Source organism: Pholcus phalangioides, unplaced genomic scaffold, assembly GCF_987345545.1.
Source record: "Pholcus phalangioides strain wild (caught in Gottingen) unplaced genomic scaffold, Ppha-v1.0 ptg000017l_1, whole genome shotgun sequence".
Lineage (NCBI taxonomy): Eukaryota > Metazoa > Arthropoda > Arachnida > Araneae > Pholcidae > Pholcus > Pholcus phalangioides.
The window spans coordinates 36,742,760-36,768,383 of NW_028301610.1; the positions used below are offsets into that span (position 1 = coordinate 36,742,760).

The 25,624-nt window shown below is 36.4% G+C and overlaps 1 protein-coding gene across 2 annotated transcripts in view; it reads left to right on the forward strand.

Annotated features, from left to right (window-relative positions):
* Nucleotides 1-25,624, forward strand: part of LOC149072969 (serine/threonine-protein kinase D3-like) — a 234,427-nt gene that overhangs the window by 44,408 nt on the left and 164,395 nt on the right. For both annotated transcript variants that reach the window (XM_089246375.1, XM_089246376.1), the window contains exon 3: nt 20,645-20,783. In XM_089246375.1, the coding sequence (XP_089102501.1) occupies nt 20,645-20,783 (139 nt within the window). The remainder of the gene's footprint in view (nt 1-20,644; nt 20,784-25,624) is intronic.

A 25,624-nucleotide genomic window follows, 5' to 3' on the forward strand; every position in this document is an offset into this window, starting at 1 on the left:
TCTTTGCACCGCCTAAGTTGCCTCAGAATAATTACGGGCCTGCCCAAGTTGCAGGACTCGGTGCTTTTAGCTGGTATTTGCCTGCCCCTTCTGTTTCTTAGTACTGGGTCTGAAAGGGATGAAGTTCATGGGTCTTATAAATGTAAAAGAAATCATACATAATATCACTTTAATTTAACCACTTTTATTATCAGATTTGCCCGTACATGATGCATGCACTATATATACATGAATTTCACCATAAAATTCAATTAAAATAAGTATGATGAAGATAGATCCTTTTTGTGATGAGTATTCTGCATAAATGTGTGACTTTTGCTTTTTTAATGTTTTTAAATCTCTTAATTAAATCAAACAAGTTGGTTTTTATGCTTTTGTTTACAAGTTAAATAGCAGTAAACCCATTCTAGGAACAAAGCTTCTCCGACTTCTTCGTCCCTTAATATCCAACCAAGAGGTGTGGAGGAGAATGGGGACGATCACCACACCAAGAGTCTGATAATATGGTAGAATGAATTTGTCCCATATTTTACGGGACAATAATGACTAGCAAAAAATGCCTCCTCTGACATATCACTCTGGATCGCACCTGGGGGGGGGGGGCGCTGACTACTGTTTTTGCACTGGGCGCCACTAGGTCTAAGACCGGCCCTGCACGGAACAGGCATACATCAATGTTGTAAACATGCAGCAGCATCCCTAGGAGCCACAACACAAACTTTGAGTACCACTGATATCTAAAGTTCTTTGTGTAAAAAACTTTGTTACCATAAAGTGGGGTAACTGGGATGCATGCTCTTAATTGTTTGTTTTAGGTGACACCATAGCCCCTGTGAATGAAATAGAGAAGTGATTCCAGGTCCAGTCGTAAGAGTGAACCTCCATGATCAAAAATTGTTCCTAAATATCTCATAATTATCCCATCTTTTTCCCCCACCTACTTTTATCATAACTTGTTTTAAGGTTTCATGGAACCATTACAAAACTTTACATAGCTCAGTGGTTATATGTTACAGTCTTGATAGAAGTTTGCTTTTTTTGGGTATACTTATTGTTTCAAATGTAGATGATAAATTATCTTATTGAATTGATAAATTATCTTTAGATGCAGGACCGCAACTGGGAGGGACAGGCGGGTCTAGTGTCCTGGGCTCTGGACTAGAGGGGAGCACCAAATTCACCCTGATGTTTGAGAAAGTATCTAGTTACGGCGTGAGATAGATGGCACCACGTACTGAACACAAAACATGCCAAATGCTGGGCACACACACATAAGCACACTGTTAAGTTTCTCCAACACAAATTTGACATAGCTCCCATATTCAGGATTTAAAATATGTGGCAGTTAAGTGGTGACAGATCAGAGTGGTGGACCATCAGGGAGGGAAAATGAAATCACTTTACCAGGAAAACCAAAGTATGATTAGGGAATCAGAAGATAAGTGTCTGAGAGAGGAGAGAATCTAATTTGCTTTAAATTAGATCAAAAGATATTGAAAGTGCTAAGATTTTTTTAATTAAATATAAAATCAATCAGAAGGGAATTTATAGATTGATTTATTAGTAAATATATAAATGTGTCCAACTGTTAACTAAATTGGATTCTGCTTATAACGTTTTTCAAACCGTCATGAAAAACGTAAATAAGAAAACACTTTAAACAGGAAATCTTAATGAGAATTACTTATTGTTAGGACCACGAAAATAAGTTATACTAAGTGGAAAACGTTCTAGATGGGAGAAACATTATAAGCGGGATCAACTGTATATTCGTTTTAGATTTATTACATGTGCAGAATTAACCTAACCTTTGGATAGAACATGTTTTTAGAAATGAATTACTTGATTCACAGATACCTTCTTCTCTTACCCAGAACATGACCCACCGCTCAGTCTCAATGAAGAAATATAAGCAGGTGATCAAAGACCTGGGGCATGCTGGAAGAAAATTCATAGAGATACCAGTGAATTATGGGGGGGCATAATTTTTTTCAAGATAAATTTTTTTTGAGAAGGACCCACTCTCACTCAAAAAGGACACAGATTTTTCAAATAACCTGGGACCCGGGACCCAGGTAAATTAGAGTACATTGGCATCTCTGCACATAAGAGACAAAAAAGTGAAGACAGCCTTTTGATGCCAGAAGATTCTGAAATTGATGCTCCTACACCACAAGAGAAGAGCAATAAACATGTTGTTCTAACTCCTACTATAGAACATTTGATGAAGGACAAAATAAACTTGACAGAATTGGGAATTTTATTTTAGTCAAATATAAGGGAAGAAAATACCCAGATCACAGATTACTGAAATTTTTTATGATGAATATCATGTAAATATCATAGAAAAAAATGGTAAATATTGAAAGTCAGAGCTTAAAGATGAGATTTGGTACTCATCTGACTATATTGAGAAAGATAAACCCTCCAAAACAGTCATGTTTGACTAAGCAGATTTATATTGTATATATAAAAAAATAATTTCCAGTAATCTAAATATTTGTAATAAAAACAAAACTTATGTGAAATCAGAGTTTTTTTATTAGTCCCGAATTATTTCCAATAGGTGAGATGAAACACATCTCTTTTTTTACCAGGGTTGGTAAAAAAACCACAAAATCAGGTTTTTTTGGTTTAAACCGTTTTTTTTGTTTTAAATAGTATTAAGATTAAAAACAATGAAATTTCTGAAAAATCATTCAAACTTCTAATAATTAACTAAAATAAAATGGTTATTAATGTAGTTAACACTATTCCCATACTAATTTATCAGTAAATATTTCTTACATTTTAACAAAAACCAACTTTTGCAATTTAATTATTTTTTGCTTAACTCAATGGATTACTGTGTGTTTGAAAATTCTTTCAATGTTATTATTAATCATATAGTATATAAAGGTTTTTTTCCAGTTACTTTTAGTATGTTTAATTATGAAGCTATTTTGCAAAAAGTAATAAAAATTAGGTGAATATAATGTATTTAATGAAGCATAAATAATGCAGATTAATTAGCAATGATTTACGATATACAGGGTGATTATAACTAAGGTTCTGATTTCAAAACACTAAAAAAAGAACGATTGTCAGAATGACTTGAAAAATGACATGAATATTCCTGAAAAAATACAATTTTATTTGATAAAGGGGAAAAAAACTAGGGGAGGGACCAGGGCATCTCCGGCAAAACCAAAATTTATTGATATGTCAAAGATTACATATAGTGCAAGGAAATCAAAAATTATGTAAATCAAAGAATCAAATTAATCATGTTCAAGTCAGAGTGCAACGGGCATAAATAATCATCAATAAATAATCATAGAAAGCATGGACTCTACTAATTTAGGGCTTGAAATTTAAACAAAATATCTTTGTTGAAAAAAATTAGACATTCTTTCCCAAGTTGGTCTTCTGTTTACTTTTCCCTGCCTAGGGCCCCTCCACTAAGTCAAAAGTGTTCGAGATTACTTTGTAGTTGTATCATGAACTAGTGATGAATAATTAAAACACTAAAATTAAATTTGATGCATATGTAAAATTAATGTGCAATAGAGAGTTCTGTTATGAAGAAAAGCTACTTATTCACAGTTTCTCTGTTAGTCTAAATTAAAAATTACTATAAATCAAAGTGTACAGTACATTTCACCACAATAATTTAAGTAATAAGAGATAAAAAAAATAAAAAATTGCTCTATTATTTTCTCTTTTTATATCTATAAACTTTATTAATATTGTTATTTTGATTCACACTGTAATAAATGTCATATTACTTTAAATTTATATGATTTTCATAACATTGCACATTAAAACTGACAGAACTCAGCTTAAGCATCATAATTTTTCGATAACTTGAGGTGACGACTTATCGAGGTTTTACTGTACTTATGTTTTATGAACAGTATATGTAGATGTGATTTCTCTATTCTGAATGGAAAGACTGACATGGAACTATATTCTCCTCAGAGGCAGTGCTGAACCTGCTGTTAATTGATTAAAAATTTTTTTTTTTTAATTTTTGTTGATCCAATCTGAGTGCCGGGGGTGGGGGGTACCCCCCTCGGGAGAATCTCCCGATTTCCGGAATCAAAAAGTTGGCACATCTGTGATTGCCACTATAGCCTCCACTCTTAGCTGAATATGGTGCACTCAGTTCCATTTCTCCATGGTAAATCAGCTCCGTTCCTCCTTGGTAAATCAGCTCCTTTCTTGGAGCTGAACATGGTTACGTTACAAATTTTAGTGCAATTCAATGGCTTTCAAACTTTTGTCACCCACGGCTATTGCCCCTTTCACAGCTCCCAACAATATTCTAACAAAGAATTTGCTTCAAAGCACTGAACCAGCACACATCAATATCAACAGTTCACCGTGGTGCCCCTAGTAGTCCCAACACACACTTTGAGATTGCTGCAAACAGTGAGGATGAAGTACAAACATACAGGCCTATATTTATCTTTGTGCCTCCTGTGGGCTATATAAATTTTGTCACCTTCCCCCCCTCCCATTTCAGTCTAACTTTTCTACCCCTCCCATGTCGTTAATAATAAATCATAAACAAACGAAAGACAAAAAAATGGTACTATATATAGTTGCACCTATGTAGTAGGCCAATCTCTTGGAAATTGTTTTTTGAAACGAAAATAAACATCGGGTTTCCAAAATTGGAAATACAGATGCACTATGTTTACACCCTTACAGAGAATTCTGAATTACCTAAGACTGATTTGTGGCGATTGTTCATAAATTATCATTAAAGAAAACTCTCACAAAATACAAAATGTATGAATTTATCAGAAATGTGTAGCTATATTTGATATTTACTTACTTTGTTTTCGTTGGGAAAGTATAAAATGAAGAGGAGCTTTTTTCCGTTTTGTTGGTAATCCTGCATTTATAATTGAATGTAGTTCTGTAATACTGTATGCAATTAATAAAAATGTGGGTTCTGTTTGCCAAGCTCCGCATTTGTCCCCCCCCCCTTTTTTCAGGAAAACCTCATATGAGGAAAGCTGTCCTTATAGGACCAGTAAACTGAATCATGTGACCCTGCCTACCATTCTGTACTACATTTATTTATATTCCAATTAGTGACTGCAAACAGATGTTGTTCTGGATTGACCAGCTTCATCCCATTTAGACTCTCAAACAAGTTCAAAAAAATCATATTGTAATTGAATTCATCCATTCGATATATAGCACTTAACACTGTTTCTATCCCCCCCCAGATGGTCAACCATATCCCACTCTTAAAGACTCTCACCAAAGCCCAGACCGGGGCCAATAAAAGCATCTTTGTTGCAGTAGATTCTTTCTCATATGGCGGGCTTTGTTTTAATCAGTGGAATGTTCTGTTTTTTTACCTTCAAAGAGAGCCAAAATTGAGCTATTGAAATGTTCTTTGTGGTCAGCTGGGAAAGGTGTAGCAACCTCCAGTCACGAAAAGAACCCTTTTTTTCGTCCTGACCACTGTACCAACACTCTCCATAGATAGCTCTGTGAAGAAGATAACCCCTTCTCCTTCTTTAGGGGATGTCGGCTGAATTCTTGTCTTTTTTTCAACACCTTCAGTAATCTGAAACGAGTTCTGCTTTGCTGGATGCCTACTCACCCTCCCACCTCTACTAGAGACAATACTATTTGTGAAGGCTGCACACTGTAAATAGGAAGGTTAGACAATCATATATTTTTTCACTTCAACGCTAGTCTGTGTGGGAAAAACACAAAAAGTAAACAATAGGGTTTAATAATTATATATTATTCATGATAGAAATGGTATATATGACACTTCTACACATTTACGAAATGTGAATTTAAAAAAAAATGTTTTTCTCCCCCCTTTCTATACTCCAATATTCGCAGCCCCTAAGAATTTGCCGAACTGGGCTATAGTTCACTTAGCCCCCCACCCCTCTAATTATTAACTAATGTGTTATCAGTGATATATTTGTAGATTTTTTGTACAGAAACTGTTTCTCTTTTGATCATGTTAAGAAACTTGACTACGGTGTTGTTTCCCGTTATTAGCGGACTTGAATCGATAGATTTACAGTTGAAACTATTTGTTTAAAGCATCGTGCTCGAGCATGTAAGAAAATTTTTTTTTCAATGAAAATATATCAGGGTGAGTTTGCTTATTCTAATTATTGTTATTAATCCTCTTATTTGAAAAGTAAGTGGTACATATATATAAGCTGAATCTAATGAAGATTGATAAGAAAAGGTTTGAACTGGGGAACAGAGTGTGTAGGGATTTTCAGGGTTTCGAATGCTGTTGTCTTCCTGGAGGGAAGATTAGCAATGTTCAAGACTTTTTTAAGAAATAGATTGGATAGGAAAGATGGTGGTCTTGATATACGTGAAATCACGTTTGGAAGCTAGATAGTGTAACATGCAGAGAAGTGAAATTGAAACTATATGGGTTGAGCTTGAAAATAAAAGTCATAATAAACTTATTGTAAGGGTTTTTGTTACAATCCACCGAATAGGCATCCAAAGTACATCGCGCCAAACTTCATGATGGAATTTCTTGCATGTGTAGGCATTAGAGGATTGTCATATTAGGGGATTTCAATTACCCGGGTATCATTTAGGAGAACCTTTCAGCTAGAGAGATCAATATCAAACAGACTTTCTTAATTAGAATTAAATTTAAGTGTTTTCGGGTTGTTTGGCTGACGTGAAATACAGTTTTTGTCTTCCGACGTTTCCTTTGCATGAGTGGCGAACATTTTCAAGAATTGCGTAACGCAGGCAAAAAAATACTAGTTACGCCTTCTTCCTGCTTGAGTCGCACTGCCTCGTCGGGATTGGTCTGTTGATCCAGTCTATTTTCCCCATTGGCCGAAGTTGTTCTTAAGGGCTCTGGACAATGCTTGGATTTTAACCTCATCATTTTTAAAATGGGGAACCAGGCACCTATGTACAAACAAAGCACCAGGACCAGATGTTATCTATCCCAGGGTCCTCTGGGAATGTGCTAATGAATTGTTGGGGCCACTCACACAGATCTACAGGAGTAGTGTTGCTGAGGGTATCGTCCCAAGGGATTGGAAGCTTGCTAATGTTGTTCCGATATTTAAAAAGGATAGTAGAGAAGCTGTCAATTATCATCCAGTAAGTTTGACGAGCTTCCTCTCAAAAATTTTGGAAATTATTATCAAAAGGTAGTTGGTGAAGTGGATAGACGAGAATAATGTATTGTCAGATAATCAGCATGGGTTCAGGTAGGGGGAGTCCTGCGTGACTAACCTCCTTTGCTTCTATGATCACGAACATATGATGACGAAGGCTTTGGGTAAGGGCAAAAATGTAGATGTTGTTTGCCTTGATTTCCAGAAGATATTCAATCGGGTCCAACATAGCAGACTCTTGAGTCATTTACACGAGATTGGGATTGGGGCAACTTGCTGAATTCGATAGAATCCTGGTTAAGAGGTACGTCACAACTAATTATGGTGAACGGGGAATTATCTGGTTGGACAGGCTTCACAAAGGAGTTCCTCAAGGAAGTGTCCTTGGCCCCATACTTTTTTCAATTTTATCGATAAACTTGATCAGAGTATCGATGGGATTGCTATCAAATTCGCAGATGACGTGAAGCTAATGTTGTAGTCAGGAATCAAAGCGATACAGAGTTGCTCCAGACCACCTCAAACAGGATTGCAGCATTTGCAAATGAATGGAGCATGACATTTAGCGTTGACCACTGCATGGTCGCTCATTTTTGTTCAAACAACCCACGGTTCTGTTATGAGTTGAATGGTGTCACTATCCCGGATGCATGTAATGTATGTTTTAGTAGTGACAGATAACATACTTCAGAAAAAATTTAATCCATTAACGACAACTTTGATTTTTTTTTAAAACAAAAAATAATGAGTGGAACCACTTCCACCATTTATTGGAAAAGAAAAAACTTAAAATTTAGAATGGCAAATTTTCTTACCAACCGGTATTAATGGGTTAAATGGACTTTAATTTGTGAAGGAAATTTATTCAGAATCATTTTTAACCATTTTTTGGCAAAACTTTAGGCGTTTTAGGAGTAATTAGGAGTATTTTTCTGCGAAAAATTACTCCTATTACGCCTAAAACTTCAGTAATTTTTCCTAACAGGAGTAAGAATAAAGGAGTAAAAATTACTCCTTATATTTGAAATATAGTTAGTTTTTAGTTCTGTTCCATTTTCAGAATTTCTGCTTCAAAAATGAAGGTTTGCTGCTCCAAAACAAATAAGGGGCGCTTGCACCCATGATAGTGCTTTACCCTTTTTTTTGTTTTCCGGAGACAAGTCAGGGTGTCTGTTGAAAAAAAAGAGAGAGGCATTTCCTACCTGAAATTTTTTTTCTTCAGAAAATGGTTGGCATAAATTATTTCTGATGGCAAGTTGAAATTCCATCCTTTTTACATGCTTTGTCCTAAGTCCATAATAAGTTTTATCCATTTGTAAATAATACTCAACAAATTGATCTTCTACATGAGGAGATGAAAATGGCCTTCGTCCTAGTGGCACATCAATTAATTTTTGAAGTTCATCTTAAGGTTTTTTACGTAGTCTTTTAATGTAGATTCATGTTCTTAAAAAGCTTCTGATGCTTTCAGTAGTCCCATCTCTTTATTTTTTTACCGTTATTACATGTCTTTTGTTTTAATCTTGTTCCACGTCTTTCTATGTGACATCTGAAAAAACCTACTTCAAAAGTGTTTGTAATATCGCCTAGGGCGATAATGGGAACACTCAAGTGGGCGATATTGGGAGCAACCTAACTCTCAAACATGGTGGCCTCCACCCTCGGAATCAAATCGCAAACCAAGAAACAAACTACACAAAAATGTAGCCTGTTATAGTTGCTATCACTGCCTCAAATGATATAACGCTATCACTTGAACTTTATTGATTATACTAAAAGTAATAAAACATGTTTATTAATTCATCATATATGAAAATAGGAAAAAATTGCCAGAGAATATATAAAAAACAACACAGGTGCATCTAGTTTCCACAACTGAAGGGGAAAGCTTCATAGTTCCAGTAGTGGGCACCAGCTACCAGCATTAATCAAGAAGAAACCATGGTAGGCACTATTAGGAACGTAGGTGATAATTGGGCCTTGGGCCCCTACCCCATGTTTTCAATTTTTGATATCCTTCAAAGGAGGGGTAGCCCCCTCGAGGCATACGCCTATGTGAGCACCCATGGGTCAAAAATACTTCAGACACATGCCAAAATGAGAAAATAAGATTACCAAGCTATATACAGGGTGATTCAAAACTCAGTGTTCAAACATTTAGTGGATGTAGAAAACACAAAAACAAAACAGAATCACATAGATATGTATGACCGGAAACCCCAACCTGATCAGCAGAAGGATAAATGAAGATGCATAAATGACAATCCAATAATGGTGGAAAAACTCTTTATTTAGCGATACTTTACAGGAAGAAAGTACTGTACACATGATGTGGCATGGATCTAGCCACTGTGCCACTGTGGTGGTCAAGTGGTCATAGTGATGTACTTGCATCGTGAGGATACGCGTTCAAACCCCACAGTCGCTACAGTGGTGGTCGGCTGATATTGGTTTTCTGTGGTTCCCAAGTTTGAGGTGTGAGAGAATATATGAGCCTATCTCCCCATTAAAAAGTCTCACCACAGCGAGCAACAGGCCTACAAACAGTAAAAATATTCAATTATTACACTTCACTCACTTCATTTCTGAAATATAGATGGCAGCCCTGAAAAATTAGATACAACACTATATGCGAACTCAGACTGTTAGGTGCATACACTGAGTTGACCAGAGCTGTGACCATGGCGATAGACCAGAGTTGTGACCATGGCGATAGACCAGAGTTGTGACCATGGCGATAGACCAGAGTTGTGCTCAGTTTGATAGAAAGGAAGAAAGTTATTAATCTTCAAAAACATTCAAGTTAACAGAAATTGACTGAAATAGCTGATAAAGGTATTTTATCAGTCTTTCATATTTAGTCTTCCTGTATTTTATTTCTTACAAAAATATTTTAAAATATTTGTAATTTTTGATCGCCTTGGTGGGAGGGGCATAAGCCTTCATGCTCCCACCCCTACATACACTTCTGATCAGCCCAATTTGATGTAAAGTGGTGACAGCAAAACATATAGCAGAATTTATTTGGAACATTAATGCATCTGTTACATTGACTTAGCTCCATTTTTTTACTAAAGAGTTGTATATAAACATAAAGCCTTTGTTTCATTTTCAATTAAAAAACCGAATTTGGTTGCAATTAGAAATAAAATCAGTGTTGCCCTTCCTCAAGTTCTAGATGTCAAAAAATATAAAACGATTTCTAGTATCATTTCACTCATATAGCTTAAACATGTAAACTTTGAAAGTTATTCAAAATTAAATACCATATAACAAAAAAACTAGATGTGATGACCATTTTTTAAGGCCAGATCTGGAATCATCACCAAAAAATTAATTGAGAACAGCTAAATTTTTCCATGTTAGAAAAACCTTGTAGACTAATTATAAGTAGTGATGCTAAGCAGGAAAATGTTCCAAGTGGCAACGTTATAAGTGAGATTGACTGTTTTGAATTTAATATACACTGCTCAAAACAATTAGGGGAGCAAGCAAAAAAGTGAAGAAAACCGTGCGAGACAGCCACGTATTGGCATACAATGGATAGTACATGCGTATCAATGCGCAATACAGAAAAAAGATGTAAAAAAATTTGGAATTAAGTTTTAATTCTTTGAAAATATGGAAAAAACATGAAAAGATGATTTAGGGCAACAATTTGGTTACATGTAAACGATAAAAAAAAGTACTGTTTAGACATGATGCATGACTTTTAATACGGCGTGTGGTCTCCTCGAACAGCTAAGACTGCTGCACACCTGTTTGCCATGGATGCGATGAGGATATCGATCAGACTTTGGGGAATACTGTTCCACTCCTCAAGAAGTGCAATCTGCAAGTCTCGGACAGTAACGGGCGGCCTTGGTCGTGTAACAATGCGTCGTCCGAGCATGCTCGATTGGATTCAGGTCAGGAGAGCACGCTGGCCATTCCATACGCTGTATTGTTTCAGCTTCAAGCATGTTCTCCACCAGACGAGCTCTATGCGGTCTGGCATTATCATCCTGGAAAACAAAGGAATATCCAATGGCTCCAGCGTAAGGGATGACATGAGGTAGCAGTATCTCGTCTGCATACCTTCGGGCCATCAAAGTACCATTCCGAATGATATGCAGGTCCGTACGTCCGCCTATGCTGATTCCACCCCATACCATCCAACCAGCTCGTCTGTATTGTGACCTTTCACGAACGAATGCGGGGTTATTTCGAGTGCCCCTGTCCCTCCATACCAGAACACGTCGGGTGTCACACTCCAGACTGAATCGGAACTCATCTGTAAACAGCACTTGGCTCCAATCATGTTGCTCCCAATCTCAATGTTCAGCAGCCCATCTTCTTCGGGCCGCACGGTGGCGTGGGGTCAACAGAATGCAGACCATTGGCCTACGTGCATAGAGCCCTCCCTCATGAAGCCGATTACGTACTGTTTGGCTGGACACCCTTCGTCCTGTTGCCAAGAGCAACCGTCTTTGCAGCTGCGTAGCATTCTCTGTTCTGTTTCGACGGGCTGTTAACCGTATATACCGGTTATCAGTTGCTGTAGTGGCGCGTGGCCGACCTTGCCCTGGTCGACGTCTAACATTTCCTTTTTCTTGGAATCGATTCCACAGCCTTGCAACAACACTTCTGGCGACTCCAACAGCGTCAGCGACACTACGTTGTGTTTGCCCGGATTCCAGTCTGCCTATAACACGCCATGCCATGGATTCTGGTAAATCACGTTGTTGAGACATCCTCAAGTCACCTTGTCTCAAAAAAAATACCGCGCAATCGAATTTCACAGTTACGGCAGTAAAACAGACGTTTCTGCAACATCCCGATTTCTGCCCTTATCTCCTTTTTCTGGTTTTTGACGTCATGAACTTTGATTTGCATATGAAGTTTTCTTCTTCCGTTTCCTGCTAGGCTTTAAATTATGGATGATTCATTTTATGTTACTTATCGGTATACATCTTTGCGTAATTTTGTTAAAACCATGTGCTCCCCTAATTGTTTTGAGCAGTGTAGTAGTGATGATGGTTGATTTTGTGAAAATTATATGTTTATTTTTTTAACATTGATGTAGGCGCAGCATCAGTGTAAGCAAAATTGTGTTTTTAGTAACATAAGTGCTGTGGCAGGTAGGCAGAGGAGAGAATGAGGCAATAAAATTCACCTCGGCTAGAGCCCTCATGTTGGAGCCATGCAGGGCCCATCTTTGGGAGGAGGCACACACTTGGGGTGTGAAGAAGATCATGGTGGAACTCTGACAGGGACCATTCATATTTCTTATAATTTTGTTTTTTCACACTATAAATTCACTATGGAGGAGTCTACGAAATATTTGGTCTGGGGCTCTGCTGCAGGATTTTGGGGTCATGAGGAGTATTCAGAGAATTTCTTCCAGAAAACCTTGCATTACTAACATTTAAAAATTATCATTTTAAGATGAAGAATTTAATTAAAATATCATAGATTTTCTCTTAGTATTTTGAATTGTATATTGAAAGAAAATTATCTATTTCTGATCACCAGGAGAAGAACATGGGCACCCTTTGTCCCTTCTTGCATATTCTTCTGGACAGGGGCAGCTCTTGGGTTGTATGCCACCCCTCTGAGAGGAGCACAAAATCCGGTTTAAAGGTAGGGAATTTGTTTTTGAAAAAAAATTTTGGAGAATGATATGCTGTCCATTCTAGGAAGGGTGCTAAATCTTATGTGAAACGGAATAAAAATTGAAGAAAAATTTCCTGAATATATATATATATTTCATTAAAGGATGGGGAAGTAGGCAGGGGGTGCCAAAAATAGATCCCACTTGCATAGAGATTTTCTCTCTAACTGAACTAGCTTTTGAGACCATGGTTCCATTCGAGATATTTTCAAGTTTGGAAATCGAACAGTTCTGAGTACAGCAGTGATTCCTAAAGGGATGTGCCGTGAGATCGGTCAGGGCAGAGTGCAACTATGTACAGTATTTCTGAGGTAGACTTATGTTTAACATAATAGGATTGTTATTCCCAATTAGCGTATCACAGAAATTTAGGAATGCTGCTGATGTGTCTTGGGATATTTGACATTCCTAAAATTCATGGAAAAAGATGTCAGGGAAAGATAAATGTTTGAAAACCCCTGGAGTAGAGCAATGAGTGAAGCAAAGGATAAATAAAAAAATTGACCTAGGCAAAAATTAATAACTATATTGATGTAGCCCGTATACAGTAGTTTTTGTAACAATACAGACCAGTGAATTATTGGGGGAGCGTAATTTTTTTCAAGTTAAATTTTTTTTGAGAGGGACCCACTTTCACTCAAAAAAAAGACCAGATTTTTCAAATGACCCAGGTAAATTAGAGTACAGTGGCATCTCTGCTGAAGGAGTCAGGCAAAATGAGAAAATAAATTGTGGATATTACCAGCAGCTAATGCCCCATCCCCTCCTTTTATAACTCATCCTTAACCACTTAACTGCCAATGGAATCTTACACGATCCTCTCCCTGTGCCATCTTTTTTTGCTCATGGGCTGTAAAGATGGTTAAATGCACCTGTGGCAGTTAACCCATAAACTCTGTAATGTGTATACACCGGTGGCAGTTAAGGGGTTAACTGAGGACTAGAGATTTCGCAAAAATGCCACTGCAAAAGACAAAGTGCTCCAGCATATGTTATAACAAAACGAAGAAAAAATGTGCTAGGCTAGTTTTACACTGTTGCTTACTAGGGAATACAATTGTGAATTTTCAGGATCATTTTAGTGATGTTGGTTATTGGTACTGAAGCAATGTCTGAGGGGGTTGCCACCTCCCTCCACCTTTGTATGCTTCTATGAGCACACAAACATGTAAAAAAATAATTTATTACTATTATAAATGACATGAAATAACTATCATCATCATCAACAACAACAACCATTTTCAATCCACTGCTGGATGAAGGTCTCTTCTAAATTTTTCCATTCTGCTCTGTCTAATGCTTTAGCCATCCACTTGACTCCTGCCACTTTCCTGATCTCATCAATCCATCTTGCATGGGGACGCCTTCTCAGACGTTTAACACCACGAGGGTACCAATCTAGAATACTTGTGGTCCATCTGTTGTCCTGTCTTCTTGCAATATGTCCAGCCCATTTCCATTTCAAACATTTAATTCTTTCCATGATATCATACACCTTTGTGTGGTTCCTTATCCAAGTGATTCGTTTTCTGTCTTTCCTTGTGATGCCTATCATACATCTTTCCATGTTCCTTTGTGTTGTCTGTAGCCTTTGTATCATCTTGCTTGTGAGTAACCATGTTTCAGCTTCATAAGTCAGTGCTGGAAGCACACAGTGGTTAAACACTTTCCTTTTCAGGTATATGACTCTTCAGAATCACACAGTTTTTCTCAAAAGTGCTCCATCCAATCCTGATCCTTCTGTTTATTTCATTAATGATTCTGTTGTCCATGATAATTTCTTGTCCCAGGTATACATAGCTTTCTACTTCTTCTATCTCTGTGTTGTTGAGCAAGATTGTCCTCTTCAACGCAAAGGGGTTGAACATAACTTTAGTCTTTTGCAGATTCATTTTCAAGCCTACCTGAATACTTGCCTTTGCCAGTTCTTGTACCATTTCTTCTAGTTCGTCTAGATTACTGCTGATAACAACAATGTCGTCTGCAAAACGCAAATGGTTGAGTTTTAATTCCATTTATTTTAATTGCTTTTTTATCCCAATCCAGTTTTCTGAATACTTTTTCTAAACAGACTCCTTTTCTGAGTTTAATCTTTGCTTTTCCTTTATCCAAATGAATCGTTGCAGTTGCTTTGTCATATATTTTCTTGATGATATTGACGTAAGTCTTCTCTATCCCAATTATATCTAGAGCTTTAACAACAGCAGATGTGAAGACAGAGTGAAACGCTTTCTAAAAATCAATGAAGGCCATACACAATGGTAATTCGTATTCCTTGCGTCTCTCTATAAGTTTCCTGATTGTTTGGATGTGATCCATTGTAATGAATCCACTTCGAAATCGTGTCTGTTCTTTTGGTTGTGCTTCATCCAATTTGGATTCAAGCCTATATGTCAGCACTTTGGTGAAGATTTTATAAATTACTGATAGAAGACTGACTGGTCGATAGTTCTTAATATCCTCTTTTTTGTCCTTTTTGTAAAGAAGAACCATCATTGCGTTATTCCAATCTTCAGGCACATCTGATTTTGTGAGACAATTTGTGAACAAAGCAGCTAGCATGCTGGCAAATTATTCTCCTGCTTCTTTAATAATGTTCATTGAAATCCCATCTTCACCTGGGCATTTCCCTTTTTTCATACATCTTATAACCTTATAGACTTCCTCTTTCAGCACAGGTGCTACTTGTACAAATTCAGCTCCATTTTCTTTTTTCTTCCTGCTCCCTTTCATTTGTTCCAATCCTGTTCTTCATGTTTGTATAGAGTATTATAAAATTCCTCAACAATACTAATAATTTCATTTCCCTCTTTTGTGATGGTTCCATCTCTCATTTTTAGTGCAAAATGTTTTCCTTTCTCCCAACTCACAGTTTTCGTTTTGCTGATTTTAAGCTCCTATTATCTTCCAATGCTTTCTTTACACTATCACAATTAAACTTCCTGAAATCAGTTTTTACTCAATTTCCCGGGCTTTGAATATTTTTTTAGTAGCGCCGTGTGAGGGAGAACTGGCAGCTTGACTCGTTCAAGTCAACTCAACTCTCAAGTTCAGGCAACTCGGGTTTGATTTTAGTTTACCCGTGTGAGGAGGGCCTAACCAAGACTTCCAACTGAGCTTTCAGCATTTCTTTTCTCTCCAATTCTAGCATTGAAGTCACCCTTTACTATTTTGACATGATGGTTTCCTTTACTATTCATCACGTCTAATTCTTAATAAAAGTTTTCTACTTCTTCCTCAGAATAGCTTGTCGTTGGTGCATAGACTTGTATAATCTGTATCCGGTATCTGCTTGATATTTGCATAACCAGCTTTGCAACTCTATCAGATGTACTATTTAACTCAACGATCTGTTTTTTTCACTTTTTATGAATGAGAAATCCTACTCCACTGGTTCTTCCATTATCTGTTCCTCTGTAATAAAATACATGTCCACTGGCAAGTTCGATTTTCTCCTCTCCTTTTCTTCTTATTTCACAGATGCCTAAGATGTCCCAATTTATTCTTTCCAGTTCTTCTTCCAACTCCTGCAAATGATTTTCTGAAGAAAGAGATCGTCCATTATAGGTGGCCAAGGTCATCATCTTATGGCAGCCTGGTCCAACCCAGAGATTCTTAGCACCCTCTGTCTTCATGTCTTGATGGTTGCTGCTGTAACCACAGACACTCAGAGTGCTGGGGACTGAGTTCCTTAGTTTATTGACAGAGTTCATATTTCTTTTTAGAGGGTTTTTGGCCATAATCCTCCACGCTGGCCAGTGCGGGTTGGAGGAAGCCCATCTGCATCCGTTCACCATGTGTTAAACATGGCTACTTACAGGCTGCACCACGAGAAGGTGCGGATTGGACTTTAAGCCTCTACTCCTAGTCGATTCCTTCAAGTCCTCATAATGAAGTAATTAAAGGGTCTTCTCCTAGTTAACAAGTAAAGACTATTCAACAGCCCTGAAATAACTATATATATATATAGTAGGATAAAAATACACAAGAGAAGTGAAGATAAAAAATGAAGAGGTAGTGAAAAGGTATTTTTCGAATGACAAAAGCGCGTTAGTGCTTGCTGCTCACTTGTTCTTTCAAAAATTATTATTTATACGAAAAAGAATTATTTTAAGATAAAAGAAAAAAAATTAAATTTTATGAGAGTGAAATAGAACCTATGCAGTGGGTCGTCATCGGGGAAATCCCATGCATGGTTCAAAAAGTGTAGGCGTTTCTGAAGGGTGGCCATGCCTAATTGCATTAAAAATGCCAACCCTTGTTCCCCGATGCCTGCCTTCTCAAAAAACATGTTGGATGGAAAAAGACAAAGAAAATTTGTCTTTTTTTTGAAAAATTTTTGTTAAAAAATACAATATTAGAAAAATATATACAGAGCTTCAGATTATAAGCTCAAAGTAGCATGAGAAAAATATATACAAAGTTACAGGAATATAATAATTACAGTGAATATTTTACTATCATTATGAAAAATGTCAAAAAATTAAAAAGTAAAAAATAAATTAAAAAGTCCAAAAAAAAAGAAGTAAAAAAATCACCGGACATACGGAAAGAATGGAGAGACTTATTGTTGTGAAGATTTTTCTGGAAATGTCATTGAAGAAGGCGGTTGGAATACTGTTGCCAGATGCAGTTTTGAAAAGATTGAGGAGTGCTGTATTGAATTCTTGTTTATTATTACAAATATGTCTGAATCTACAAATTTGCGAAATGATTGTGTTGCTGAATTTGTTCACATTCTGAAAACAGGGAAAAAGACAGTTTGTTTAAAATCCGTTTTTCCCTTTATCTAATTCAAGTTGGAGGAAGAAGACATATACCAATGCCGTACACTAGATAGACTATTTCTCCTCTGTGTTTTCATATATCTCATCTTACGCACACACACGCGCACACACACACATATATATATATATAGTAAAAATTCATTGTTTATGTATGAAAAATTAAAAACAAAATTGATGATGAGAAAAACTGGAATCGATATGGAAATTTAAGATTATCATGTGCTATTTTTAATTCTAGAGCACATGATAATCTTAAATTTCCATATCTATTTGTTGCTGTCAAATTTCACAAAAATCCAATTAAATTCAGATTTGTCACATGCAATACAAATAGTTACAATCATAAAACTGGTTTAAAATTCTTTAATTTGCTTCATAGAATTCTCAAAGAAATTGATAACAGCAAACCTGGTTTCATCATTGATAATAATGTCAAAGTTTTGAAACTTCTCAAAAACAATAATATTAAATCCATTGAGACTTTTGATTTTGAAAATTCACTAGCATTCCATGCAATGAAACTATAAACATCTGCGAATTTCTCTACGATAACTATGAACAATGCATAAAAATGGAAAAAACGAATGGATGAATCTTGTGAAATTCAGTATTTTTGAAAAATGTTTATATAAACAAACCACAGGGATTCCTATGGGTACTAGCTTTTGTGCTTTTGCAAATATTTTATCGCGTTACTTTGAAAACAAAAATTTAATTTCTCTTAATATTACAGTTTTCAGATTCATTGATGATTTAATAATCTTCAACTAAAACAACTTTCATTAAATCAGTCAACAAGTTTATCCTAGCTAATTAAATCTCAAAAAATCTAATCACGATAGTAATAAAGCTGATTTCCTTGACTTAAAAATAAACATTGTTAACAATATGGTCTTAACTAGTATCCATGACAAAAGAAATGACTAATTTCAAAGTCAGTTTTTTAACTAATCACAATTCTAATATCAGCAAAAAGGTTTTCAAAAATATTGTATTTTCTCAATTATCACACATCAGACATATATGTAATAATGCCACAGACTTTCAAAATGTATTAATTAATCTCAAAAAAATCTTAATAGGCAACAATTTTCCTCCATACACCTTGGACTTACTTCCTCTTCACACCAATAACTGTTCACTTCAAATCTTACTGCCAATACTAAGACTAATCACATGGTATGTACTTTCACCTTCTGCATCTACTTTTATTTGAATTTTTGTATTTCTTATTTTGACTGCAACCATCGCTTATGATGTTTGTCTAAACAACAATTTTTTGTCTGTATTTTTATTTTTCTATAATTATTGAACTCAATGATACAATAGCAGAACGTTGGGGGATCGAGCATCTATTTAGGCTTTTTGAGGCTCAAGATCCTCTCAGAAATGTTCTGTTTTAAGCTAATGTCAGGGTGTTCCCCTGATGAGAGCCCAAGACATTGGCTTTAATTTATTTTATGTCTGATTTTTCGATTAATTTTATTTTTGAATTTTTCAATCTTTATATAATGCTTTAAATTTTCATATAATGCATTCAAATTCCAGTTTTTCTCATCATCATTTTTTTTTCAATTTTTTATTTATAAACAATGCATTTCTACAATGTTTTACACAACACTATATATTGCAGCTGCCTATGGCACTGGTATTGGTGAGTTTCAACAAAAGTTAATTAATTTTGCAATGTAATGTACATTTTCTCTATATACAGGGTGGTAACCATCAACTGCCGAATAATTACACACGTGATTCCTTGTAAAAAACTGATATGAAAATTTTTTTCAGTTTTTTGATTTGACCCATAATTAATGAGTTATAACGCTTTAAAAATTGATGACGTCACTTCAAAATCCTGCCAAATTCACCGAACGTGCACCAAACCTTTAACTTGCCTTAAGATTACCCTAAGAAATCGAGAAAGTAAACCAGTTTCTTTTCCTTCTTTTGTTGTATGTATGTGTTGGTGCACTTTTAAAATTTTTACGCAGTTGTTAATTATTATGATTTTCTAAGATCGCAGAGTTTTTGAGTTCATCTGCAAGATAAAAAAACTACTGCCACCCCAAAAATTCTGAAATTTTGCTCAAATGTGCTATTTACCATGTGTTAATAAAATGAACCTTAGATTTAGAAGTTAACCCAAGTAGTTTTTAAAACAAATATTGAATTCTCAGGCTTTGAAATTTATACATTTTTTCAAAATTCATAAAATTCTAACAGATGATCAGATATTGAAGTTTAAAGTTCATCTTACTATAATAAGTATAAATATTTCTACAAAATTTCAGAATTTTTGGTTTAGTAGGTTTTTTTATATCAAACTGATGAGCTCAGAAACTGTAATTTGTGAAAATTGCATTCAAAGCGTTTTTTCTTGTTCACGTTTACACTATTATTCATTAATTTTTTAATTTTATTTTGAAAAAAACAAATTAACCCTATTGTCACAATTTTTTTGCATTTGATTTTCACAATTGAATGAAATGTTTTTCAGGGTCATGTTTAAAAAATCGACTTCAGGGGTCATGATACCCCTTAAATGAATAAAATATCTCTAGCAATTTTGAGATGAGATTTTTTTCCAGTTAGGATTCAAAAGTTTTGAAAGATTTACATGTTACATCACTGGTTTTGATTGCAATTCTGCAACACACCTAACACTTTACAAATCTGGTGATACTGCAACCTATGTGATATTTGAGGAAAAAAAACAAGAATGATATGAGGGTGTGTGTCTCTCAAAAAATCTTGTCTTCAAGGACAGGACTAGAGTTGTGCTAACCATTTATTTATATCTATCACTCTATCTGAAGTGCATTTGAGCTCTCATTTGTGCAGTTGTCACACATTCTTTCCCTGTATGAATTTGTTTGATTGTACCTTTCAATTTTTCTGACTTATATTTTTCGTAGAAACATTTTAGAGTAAACATTATAGTTTGTGGTTTTGCAGTAATTATTTTACCCCTAAAATATATTTTTTAATATTTATATACAGGTGTTAAACATTATGCTTAAATTTTTTTCAGCCACATATGAGTGTCTTGAAAGTTGAAATATATTTTCTCTCTCCAGTTTCCTGATCATAACTTAAATCGATTGAGTGAAAGACTAATATTGTTTCGCCATGATTACTCTTCAACAAACATTCTTTTGCCTATCAATGTAGCTTCAGAAGTATCAGAAGGCACAATGGTTGAAATTGTGGTGTCAGGCAAGTGATTAAAATTTCTTGTTAAAGAATATTTCATGCATGTATATGATTTTCTTATGAGGTTATTATTGTGCAGTTAAACTTCAGTTTAAGAGCATAATTCATTCTGGGAACATGCTCCTAATCCGAATCACTCATATCAAATCAAACATTCTCATAGGATATAATGTAAACTCGGATTATCCTTTCCACAATTGTTCATTCGCACAAAAATGAAAAAAATGACAGATAAAAAATTTTATCAATAAGGCAATACTATTACAATATAATACAATAATGTCATAAATTATACAAATACAAATACAACGCCACAACAGGCAAAGCGCCCAACAAGGTGGATGAGAAAAAGATGCCCATAACAAATATGGATGTCATATATTTCAAAAATACAGCAACCCACAATTAAACACAATCACAAAAATTATAAAGAATATATACACATGATAAAATACTATACAATGCCCATAATGTATTTATGGTTGTCTTATTCTAAGTATGGATAGCCCCTCAATTTACCCCAACATGTTTATCATATTTCTTTCCAAATGTGTCAATTGTATTAAAATTAACTACCTCCAGGGATAAGCTATTCCACCTACCGACAACCCTATTAGAGAAAAATTCCCTGCGACACCACAACCTCGCATTGTCCCCTACATATCGATACCGGTGTCCCCCTGTAAAAGCAGTTGATTGGTGGTGTACCAAAAGTTCATGTGGTCCATCTTAGACAACCCGTTGAAAATTCTGAATACCCCGATCATATCTCCTCGACACCTGCATTCATCCAATGTAAACATATTCAAAAAATGAAGTCTCTCTTCATAACTCAAGCCCTGTGTGTCAATAAGGACACACGTAGCTCCTCTCTGCACTCCCTCAACCAAGTCCATGTCCCTCTGTAGATAGTCCCGGACAAACTAAGCGGAAGAATTACTTTAAGACAGTGGTCGGCAAACTCATTAGTCAACAGAGCCAAATATCAACAACACAACAATTGAAATTTATTTTGAGAGCCAAATTTTTCAAACTTAAACTATATAGGTAGGTAAATTGTTATTAACTTAATTAGGTACTCCTAAGCTGGCCTTTGCTAAAAACGTCCTCGATCTGATTGAGGTACATTCGCTGAGGTCCACCCCATACACATTCGTCTTGTATACTTTGTTTGTCTATCTCCTTTTGTTCATCCTCTCTATATGTCCAAACCATCTCAACATAACTTTCTCAATCCTCGACACGACATCTTCTTTCACTCCAAAATTAACGCTCCCTAAAATTAATTTGACAAACTTTACTTAAAGTTTATTAAGTTATTATTTTACTTGTTGTCTTATGGATATCTGGCTCCCTTCTCTGGGAAATGTGCGGAAGACGGGTTCACTGTAAGCTCATCTGACGAGATGTTAGCCGCGTCCTCCGGCTCAAGGTGCCCCGTCTTGTGGGGCAGAGGCCCCAGGAGCATCGTCTTCGGATGGTCGCCCCTGGTGGATTGCTTCAGCAGCGATGACTGATGTTGGATGCAGATGGAGAGAGATTGCCACGAGAGATATGTCATGGTCATCTGTCATATGTCAGGAGAGGTGGTAAGGTGGTGGCTCAGGAGCATCGTCTTCAGAGGTGTGGCCCCTGTTGGATGGCTCCTAGCAGTGTTGACGATGTTGTATGTGGATGGAGATAGGTGGCCACGGGAGAGTCGTCATGAGAACTGGTAAGGTGGTGGTCCAGGAGCGTCGTCTTCAGATGTGTGACCCCCTAGTAGATCGCTTCTAGCAGTGTTGACCGATGTTGGATGGAGAGAGGAGGCCTCTGGAGAGACGTCATGAGATGTGATGGCCCAAGAGCATCGTCTACTATGATCTGGCAGAGTTGATGTTCCTTAGTATGGAAAACATTTATGCCACCCCCCCCCCCATGTTCTGAGAGGAGACTCGTCTTTTGCGTCTATCTACCCCGAGTACCTTAGGAAAAAAGCCTAGTTTTTGACAACTTTTTCTCGTACTTCACAGTTTTGACCCACATGATTGGCCGCAGAAGTGTCACGCGACAGCAGCGTCAGTCTTTCACCCTTTTTTCGGCAAAAACCCGTGAAAAAGATGACTCGCTTGGGAGGGGAAGGGAGCGAGAACAAAATGCGTAGCTAAACATGATTTTGAAAAAAAATCTGGAATTTTTGTGCACCTGCACGTGGTATTTTGTGGAAGAGCCACACTCAAGGGGCCAAAGAGCCGCATGTGGCTCGCGAGCTGCGATTTGCCGACCTCTGCTTTAGGAGAACGCAAAGAAACCTTTTTGAAAATGAGACCAAGCATTCTATTTGCTTTTTTGACCATCGATGAACAATGTTCAGAAAACCTAAGCCGCTCATTAATGAGAATTCCCAAATTGGTGACCCTAGTGGCATCCAGTATAGTGACACCAGGGTTATTCCATGTCAAATCAGCCAGCCATGACACCCATAGTCTCAGATTTCAATGATTTTTTTTTTATTTGTTGCATTTACCATCCTTATTAACCGTGTGAAATATTTTCTGCATATCTCTAAAACTTTTTGAGAAAAAAAATGTTGAAATTTATCAAAAACTAAGTGGAAAATAAGTAAATAATCTAAAATACAGTGGAACTCTGGTTAAGAAATGACACAGTTTATAAGTATTTCAATATGCGAGCAAATATTTTGAGCAAATTTTGACTTGATAAACAAGCAATGATTTGCATTATGAACAAAAATTTTGCATTTTGCTTACATGGTCAAAACCGAACCAACACGTTTTCACTTTTACCGGCACAGACACTGTGGGACTATGCGTAATCTTCAGTAAACAGAACAACCCCTACCTTCTGAAAGTTTTGGGGGTTTTTTTTCCACACATCGTGCACTGTCTCAAGATCATTAGTAAAGTCTGGAATGGAGTCACCAAGAGAAGCTCCACTTCTGCTTGGAGAAAACTGTGGGCTGATTATATTATTCAATGTGACTTTTAATAGTTATCTCATGAACAGAAACCCTCATTTGTTGAAGAAATTATGTGCTTGAGGGAGGGGAAGCCATGGGACCGGAGGTGAATGAGGATAACATTCTAAAACTAGTGGAGAAACATGGCTAGGAGTTGACCACAGATGAACTGGTGGATCTCCATTGCATGCAACAGCAAGAGCATATAGATGGAATCTTGTCTGAGGAGCAGAGGAGAGAAATGAGAGGGAATCCCTCACTTCAAATGAGATTAGAAGAATGTGTAAAATGTGTGGGAAGCCAAGCAAAATTTTGAAGGAAGAAACCACCCAAATAAAACTGTAGCACTGTATGCAATAAATCTGAAGAACAATTTAATTCCTCATTTCTGCAAAATTCTCAAAAAGAGTCATTGTACTGGTCCAAGTTGCATGAAAAGAAAAAGATTGTGGAGAGCCAGCAGATAACAATGAGTCAAACAATATTCCTCTTTCTCCTCGTCGTTTAGAGTAGGTGAATTTGGAAAATTACTTAATGTATAAATTAAATAATAAGGAAAGGGGGTGGAGTGTTGACATACATAAAATCATGTTTGAAGGCTAGAGAGTGTAACGCGAAGAGAAGTGATATCGAAACTATATATATGGGTTGAGCTTGAAAACAAAAGACATCATAAACTTATTGTTGGGGTTTGTTACAATCCACTGAATAGGGATCCAAACTACATCACCAAATTTCATGATGAAATTTCCTACATGTGTAAGCGTAAGAGAGTTATCATACTTGGGGATTTCAATTACCCAGGTATTGATTGGGAGAATCTTTCATCTGGAGATCAGTATGAAAGAGACTTTCTTAAGTTGGTGCTCGAAATTTTTTTGTATCAGCATGTATCAGAAGCTACTAGGGGTACTGCTATTTTGGATTTAGTTCTTACTAGTTCTGAGGATCTTGTTGAACATGTCTCAGTGGGGGGAAGAGTTTTCTTCCAGTGATCATCGTATCGTCAGATTTCACAGTAACTTTTCCGTGAGTAAGGTTGATAACAAAAGACATGGGGTAATAAAATCCTCAACGATATTCAAGTGAAAGACGTGGGGGTCCTGAATCTTGGAACCTTGTTAATGTTGTTCCGATATTTAAGAAGGTATCGTATATTTATCGAAGGTAGTAGAGGAGCTGTGTCCAATTATCGTCCAGTGAGTCTGACGAGCTCCCTCTAGAAAATTTTGGAAATTATCATCAAAAGGCAGTTTGTGAGGTGGATAGACGAGAATAATGTATTGTCGGGAAATCAACATGGTAAACTCTTGAAGCGTTTACACGAGATTGGAATTGGGGGCAGCTTGCTGAATTGGGTAGAATTGTGGTTAGGTTGCAATGAGTTATGGTGAACGGGGAATTCTCTGGTTGGACAGACGTCACAAATGAAGTTCCTCAAGGAAGTGTCCTTGGCCCCATACTTTTTTCACTTTTTATCGATAAACTCGATCAGGGTATCGATGGGATTGCTAGCAAATTCGCAGATGATGTGAAGCTAATGGGGGTAATCGGGAATCAAAACGATAGGGAGTTGCTCCAGACCAACTTAAACAGGATTGCAGCATGGGAAAATGAATGGAGCATGACGTTTAGCGTTGATAAGTGCATTGTTGCTCATTTTGGTTCGAATAACCCACGGTCTCTTACGAGTTGAATGGTGGGTCATTCCATTTCAAACCACCCGGCAAAATGCCAAAATGACACCCATAGTCTCAGATTTCAATGATTTTTTTTTTATTTGTTGCATTTACCATCCTTATTAACCGTGTGAAATATTATTTGCATATCTCTAAAACTTTTTGAGAAAAAAAATGTTGAAATTTATCAAAAACTGATGCAGATG